The sequence below is a fragment of the Calidris pugnax genome, unplaced genomic scaffold (assembly GCF_001431845.1).
Source record: "Calidris pugnax isolate Ruff unplaced genomic scaffold, ASM143184v1 scaffold8, whole genome shotgun sequence".
In the NCBI taxonomy this organism is placed as follows: domain Eukaryota; kingdom Metazoa; phylum Chordata; class Aves; order Charadriiformes; family Scolopacidae; genus Calidris; species Calidris pugnax.
Genome location: NW_015090830.1, coordinates 13,948,625 through 13,955,714, shown reverse-complemented (window position 1 = coordinate 13,955,714; position 7,090 = coordinate 13,948,625). Strand labels below are relative to the sequence as shown.

Below are 7,090 nucleotides of genomic sequence, written 5' to 3'. Positions count from 1 at the left end.
GCCCGCCGCCGCTCCCGCCCCGCCCCACGGCGGCCGCAGGTGCAGCCCCGCCCCTCCCACCCTCACCGCGCAGGCGCGCGTGCCGCCCGCCGGCCCCGCTTTAGCCACCCCCTCCCCTCGCTTCGCCCCGCCCTCTCCCGGCCACCGCAGCCAATCAGAAGCCCCGGCGCTTCCTTCAAGGAACAGAAGCGGTCCCGCGCCGGGACTAGAGGAGGGCGCGGTGATTGGCTGAGAAAGTGGGGGGGCGTGGCCTTATGCGGCACTGCCGCCGCTGACTTCCTTACCGCGTGTCGATAGAGAGGATGGGCGGCGCCCCGTGAGAAGAGCGGCGCGGGGCGAACAGCGCCCCCTGCGGCGCGGAGGATCGGGGCGGCGGCAGCGGCTCCGGAAGCGCCGGGTCGTAGCGAGGGGCGCGCGCCCCGGCCGGGGACTACGGGTGGTGTGTGTCCCCGTTACCCCGCTGCCCCTGGGCCCCTCGCCGCCCTGCTGCCCGATCCCCCGGGCCCACCGGCTGTGTTAGACACCAGAGAGCGAGTTTCGGGAGCGCCGAGTCCAAAGCGCTTCCCTGCGAGGCGCTGTGCCCTCCAGCCCTCAGGGCGAGGAAGGGTCTGCTCCTCCCGGCCCTTTCCTCCTGTAGAAATACCTTGTTTATAAACGACCCGGAGGCTTCTGGGTCAGAAGGTTGGGTCACATGTTTGATCGATGGGCCAAGGCCGGTGGTATGAGGTTCAATAAGGCCAAGTGCCAGGTCCTGCATTTTGGTCACAACAACCACAGCAACTATTCATCTGCTGCAGAGTTTTCAACAAGCCACTGATGCCACCTTGTCACAAATCTCAACTTCTGATACCATGGAGGACTCACAGAATCACGCAAGTTTACATTAGAAAGGATTTTTGTGGATCACCCAGTCCAAGATCTCAGCTTGTGCCAGTGTCAACAGGTTGCTCAGGGCTGTGTCCAGTTCAGTTTTGATTACCTCCAGGGACAGACACTCCACAATTTCTCTGGGCAGTCTGTTCCAGTGCTTGACCACTCTCATCATTTAAAACAAAACAACTTTAAATAAAACCCAAATATACACCCTCTCAATTAAGTTTCCTATATTTCAGTTTGTGCCCAAATTAGTAGTTCCTACATCTCTGCATCTTCAAATTAAGATAAGGATGTTCAACACATCTGAAGTTCTCACTCAAGACAACTCTTAGATACTCAGAGACAGCAACTGAAATAGAGTACCTGCTTTCAAACACGATAATGTTTGTTTAAATGAAAAGGCAGCAATACTAATATTTAGGTTTGCCAGTTTCAGCAAAAGCTATCCTTCCATTTCTACACAGAAAGGCAATCCTTTGGATTTGCTCCTTCACCCGGCAAGCTGATGTCCTTTCTCTGGTGTAACAGGCTATAATGTTTCTCTACATCTGCCTTACAGGTATACATGCACTCCCCAGTGCCAAAGATTCCCACTTGATCACAATACTTAAAAATGAAGCTTTTCTAAGAAGTTGTTTAACTGCTTTCTTTACAACCCTTCCCCAAGAAATAAAGTTATTTTAGTCACAGAGTATCAAAGGGTATGTCCTGGTCTGAGGTAACACAGAACACTCCATATCAGCTATTTGTTACTGGTTTGGATTTTTTTTTTAAATATTAAGCAATGAGTCATGTTGTCTTATTACTGGTAGTTTGCCCCACAGAGTCTTGCTTGGTTTCATTCCCAACAACCAGATTTAAAAAAAAAAAAAAGAAAACCGCACAAGCCTTAACCTTACTCCACAAAAAATAGCAAATCTTGGTTTTTTCAGTGTCTTTCCCCACCCCCCCTCAATACAGTTAGCCTCTCTCAAACTATGAACCGTAACACCTGCATAAAACTTGCAGTACATATGCAGAGGGGTTTGGTGTGTTACAGGAATAGCAAAGGCCGTAAGCAGCTGATTGAACTTCTGATACCAGGAAGATAAAGGCAGACCTTATATTCTTCCTACACCAACCAATTCAAGAGGATGTTCTTGCATTTCTGCGTGGCACACATCAGCTGTATTTACTCTATCTTAGGGTTTGGTTGAAACTTCTGAGGCTGCTACCTTAAGTTTTGCCAAGTGGCAGTTGAATTTGACAGAGCTGCAGGCAAGGGAGCAGAAGCTGGTGCTAGTACTGCTGCTGTCAGAGCTCTCAAGGCAGAAACACAACTGCTTTCTTCATCTACAATTTGCAATAGCCTCTGGCCATGTACTGACACTTAAGTTCTAGTGCATTGCTTCATTCAAAACTGAGCTTTGTAAGTGCCTGTTGAATGATCTTTGTCTACAAAGTCTTACCTTACTGTCTCTCCAAGTGGAACAGCACCAGACACAAGATAGACATTATTCACTGCTCATAATCCAGTGACTGAGGGGGAAAAGTAGAAACATATAACCTTGTAGTTAGACTCAGCTAGAGTATTTATTGGTATTTCTTCAAGAAGTCAAATATCTAAATAGCCTTACAAGCATCAGCATACAGTAAGACAATCAGACTGATTGCAGTGCAATCAAGACTTCCCAAAAAGATACTTAAAGGCAACTTTAACAAACATTTAGTCACAGTACCTAAAAACAATGCTGTCAAGAAGTACTGCTTTAGTAGCCTCCCCAAATAAGTGATAAGACATAGCTGCATATCTAGAATTAAATTTGTTAGTTATACTGGTATTTGATTCAAAACTCCCATTTTTACAGAGTCGTTCTTCAGGGTAACGAAGTTGGAAAAATCCAGCACATTTATTTTGCATTGTGAAAACACTCTTCCAATAAGAGTCACATTCCAGCTTTGTAAAAAAAATATTTTCATTTTAATACATGCAACAGGCCTGTTTCATTTGCCATACTTTTCCTTAAATTAAGAAAAAAAAAAGTGCTATGCATTACTCACAAGTAATCTACCAGCAGACCAATACCTACGTGACACTTCAGAAACGTTTTATCTGTCCATTCACAGCAATTACCTCGTTCTGGAAGTCATTTTAGTGAAACAGTGAAGCATGGTTCATCCCACTGCTCTGGTGTGAGAGGGGAGATAAGGGCAATCTCAATACTGCAAAAGGAGTATATAAAACCACTGACTACATGCTTAGTGCCTCTTACCAGTAATGCAAGTGTTAAAATGACTCTGATTTCACTCTAACCCTGTGGGTAAGTGCAGAATGTGTACAGGGTCATTTATCTGTTTGATTTCATAAAGACTAAGATCCAGTCCTTGCAGCCAGCATGTCATTTGTGTCCTGACCAAAGAATTATGCACCACTGCATATAGCAAGCTCCTTTTATTTGGCCAAAGGTCACAAAATCACCTTCCTATCAGTATCACATTCACCCTCACAGACCTGTCCTTTTAACATCTTGTATCTAGAAGAGATGCAAGCCCCATGAACTGGTTTTGTTAACTGGTGCAGTAAGCTGACACATACCACCAGCCTCCTGTCACTCACTATACAGAAGAATTTGTGCAGACAGCCCATCCTCATAGGACATGCTGTAAAGCCTTATGAATACCATTAGAAATCCACGAATCAGAAGTTACAACTGTGCCATATCTCCATTGGTATATTTCAGTTAAAAGCTGCATCACCAGTCAATTGCACCATTGTCAAAAATATAGCCCTACCTGAGCTCAACTCTTTCTCCATCATAGCAGAAACAAAATTGCATCTTTTGTCAGTGGAAGAGATGGGCAATCAAGATGTTCATGGCTATACAGAAGTTCTGAAAAATAAAATGAGTTGTCTGATTTCAACACTATGATCACGCACGCTTCCTGTGGCATCATCTCAACTCAGGAAGGACTGTTATGGTTCACGCAGCACCTTGTTTGGCCCGAGAGTACTCTAAAGACAAAAGCACAACTCTGCATTTGCCTGAAGTTGTCACAGCCCAGTTAACAAAATGCTTCTCCCACTTACCCTTGTTCCAGCAACCAGGTGCCACCATGCCTTAGTTCAGCAAATAGTCCCAGAGTACACTGGCCACACACAAACAAAAGCAGGCTCATTATACAATGCAACTGTGCCAACTTGCTTTTAAAGGAAATTTGCTCGAGCAGAAGGTGCCCAGTTTAAATAAGGGGAGTTTACTATCCTGCTCTGTTCTAAGCCTTCCTCAGTCTGAAGGGATCCAAGCCTTTATCTCCCACCTTGAAAGAGCACCAGTTTCAAGGAGGAATGTGAAACTGATTGACTCTCTTTAGCCCAGTAATTCAAGTTAACTGCCTGGGAAAGACAAAGCCTAAGCTCAAGTGAACCTCCACTTGAGCATATTTGTACATTTTACACATGGCAATTGAGTTTAAAAACAGATGGCACTAGGACTTTCTCCTGGGAGGTGGGACATTCAAGTCTGCTTACTCTCAGATAAGAAACAGAACCCAGGTGTCCCATTTCTGGGTGGGGCTTCTCCAAATAAAATTAAAGCTATTATGTAAAAATAAAGAGAGAGAGAGGGGCAAGGAACGAGTATTACAGTTACTTTCTTTAAAGTTCATCTAAGAGGGATGAGGATTCCCAGCAGCAGATTTTAAAATGACAGAGGACTACAGGACCCCAAAAGAGGCCACCCTCAACATAAAATTTCCATCCTAAGCCAAGAGTTGACACAGTCTCATCACTAAGACACCAAACCTCACTGGCTCACTATCCCAGGCCTTTGCTAGTTCGTCCACACAATCCAACAATACGCCTGAAAAAGGTTAAATTAAGACAGAAGAGCTGCTCTGAAAAATGGAGAACAACAACATTGAGAACATAGCGCTGAAAGAATTGTAACATTGTAGCTACAGGCCTCTAACTTACTATCTCTGATGAAGAGAAAGGTACTTCTGTCAACAAACTGGAAGACTGTTCCCACAGCACCAAAGTAGTCCTTGGGAAAGTTCTGACTGTGCTCTTGCTAAAAATAAACATCAAGCAGAAGTGTTAGTATACACACATTATTAGTTTTTTTCCTCAGACATAGTTACATCTTGTCAGACAGCACTTGGAGGGGTTTCCTCAGCCCACTGTTGGCAAACAGCTGCGAAACCATGGGAACAGCACACACCAAGAACTGTTGCAATACACAAGAAATAGACATAATGAGGTAAAACACTAACAGCAGGTGAACAGGCAAAGCATAGCACAGGTTCTCTTGGATAACAGATGAAAGCTGCTATGATGTTATATTGTCTCTGGATTTACTCCCTCACAAAAGGGCAGAGGCTCTTCTACTACAAAAAAAAAAGCGTTGACTTGCATTGTCTCAGAGTGAAAGAGCAACATGTTTATTCTGACATGTACTTTTCCACAGCGCTTATGGCCTTCTAAACAATCCACACCAACACCTCACAAGTGGATCTGTGAGCGTACCAGGACAAGTCACCATTGATGGGGAAGAAGTTCTTCCATGTATGAAGCTGTAACTGACTAAATTCAAGTCATAAAGGAAAAAACTGGGATTTTAAGATGAGCACTAATGCTTACTATAAATTGTTACCTACTTAATAGGTTACACCAATCACAGAAGACACACCTTCTGAGCAGAAGTCATTCAACACGTTCCAAGAAATAAGCAATGTGCAGAGTCAGGTATTTTTTCCAGGCAGTGGGCAACATCTACATTGCAAAGTAAGGTGTTCCTCAAATACAACTAAGTTATGTCCACAACAGCTTTTATTCAGCACCCACTTGCCAACAAAGACACAACAATGCAGACCTCTGTGTGGACAAACAATCCAAGCAAATATCTAAACTGCCTGTTGGGACTGTACCAGCAAAAGCTATAAGCTGCATGTGTTTATGCTCCTGGAGGTCTCACCAAGTTAAGACTCACCACCAGCACATCCTTTTTCATAATGCAGAAGTTGCTCCAAGGGAAACCGATTTTTTCTTTCCATGCCACCTTTCTCCTGCACCTTCTGCTCAAAGCATCAGGACTCTGAGAGCATCATTAGCCCTATGAGTAATACAGCCAAAGAAATTGGAGACTGCAGTGAACACACACGAATGCAAAAGAAGTGGCCCAGGGAGATACTTTTGTCACCCATTCAGGTCTAATTATAAAGCAGACACTGCCTGTAAATGCCAGAGACACAGGTGACAAACAGCCCATCTGCATGACAACCCTGCTCAAACCAAGTCTGAGAGTGGTCTGTCTCCCACCTGCGCTGGTACCACCGCCTGCACCACTCCCCACCAGCAGCATGAAGAGTCCCAACACTGGCTCCTCCTATTATCATCTTTTTACCCGTGTGGCTCCTTTCCCACTGATGCTCACCTCACACCTCACCTCAGCAGGGGTTTAGCTGCTTTCTTAGGAATTCCTGGCGAAGGTTACTAGAAGACAGTCCAAAGCCGAGGTCAATAAAGCAATGCACCCCCACCCTCAGACACACCGGGTGAAAATCACCTCTAACCCCCAGGCGAGCACAGGTGAGGCCAGCGAAGCCTCACGTACCTTGGGCGGTCTGTCCGTCCCTCTCGGAGGTCACCGGGGCCGCCGGAGGGAGCAGCCCCACAGCCGGCGGCGCCAAACCGTGAGGGGAAGCGGGCAGCAGGCGCGGAGAGCGCGGCGGCCCCGCTGCGGGGTGCGTGAGGGCCGGGAACCGAGCAGCTGGGATGTGCCCCGGGGGAGGAGGGAGTGAGGAAGGGCCGCCGGCGGACACGAAGGCTCCCGCTAGCCCCACGCTGAGCCCTCGGCTCCCACGCGGGGCCTCCCTCACGGCTGCCCGCAGGGGCCTCTCCCCGACACCGGGAACCCCGCCGGGCGCGGCCGCCCCGCCGGGGAAAGCCTAGGGCTGAGGGGAGGCCCCCCACCCTTACCTGCCCGGTGATGCCGGTGATGAGAGCCACCTTCCTGCCGTTCATCTCCTCGCCGTCGCCTCCCGTTGGGGCAGCGCAGACACACGCCGCCGCAGCCGCCGCCGCCTCCTCCGCCGCCGTCGGCTGTGCCATCCTCGAAGCGGCGGGCGCGGCCCAGGTGTGGAGATAGCCAGGGGGAAAAGGGCGGGCACAGAGGGGAAGTGCCGCCCCAAGACGCGGCTCAGCACCTGGGCTGCCGCCGCTATCGCTGCCGCCGCT

The 7,090-nt window shown here is 47.8% G+C and overlaps 1 protein-coding gene and 1 long non-coding RNA gene across 3 annotated transcripts in view; both read right to left on the bottom strand.

Annotated features, from left to right (window-relative positions):
• Positions 1-6,729, bottom strand: part of LOC106887503 — a 15,620-nt gene extending 8,891 nt beyond the window's left edge. Inside the window, exons 1-4 of one of the 2 annotated variants that reach the window (XR_001411898.1) lie at positions 5,844-6,729; positions 4,829-4,925; positions 3,649-3,746; positions 2,325-2,394 (exon numbers count right to left, since the gene is read on the bottom strand). This is a non-coding gene — a long non-coding RNA (uncharacterized LOC106887503). Of the gene's footprint in view, positions 1-2,324; positions 2,395-3,648; positions 3,747-4,828 lie in introns of both variants that reach the window. The other variant, XR_001411897.1, reaches the window with a different exon arrangement.
• The window catches only part of GMDS (GDP-mannose 4,6-dehydratase), a 434,505-nt gene extending 427,421 nt beyond the window's left edge, over positions 1-7,084 (bottom strand). Inside the window, exon 1 of the mRNA XM_014941067.1 lies at positions 6,833-7,084. Coding sequence (XP_014796553.1) covers positions 6,833-6,964 — 132 coding nt within the window. The 5' untranslated portion in view covers positions 6,965-7,084. The remainder of the gene's footprint in view (positions 1-6,832) is intronic.
• Between the last annotated feature and the right edge of the window lie 6 nt (positions 7,085-7,090).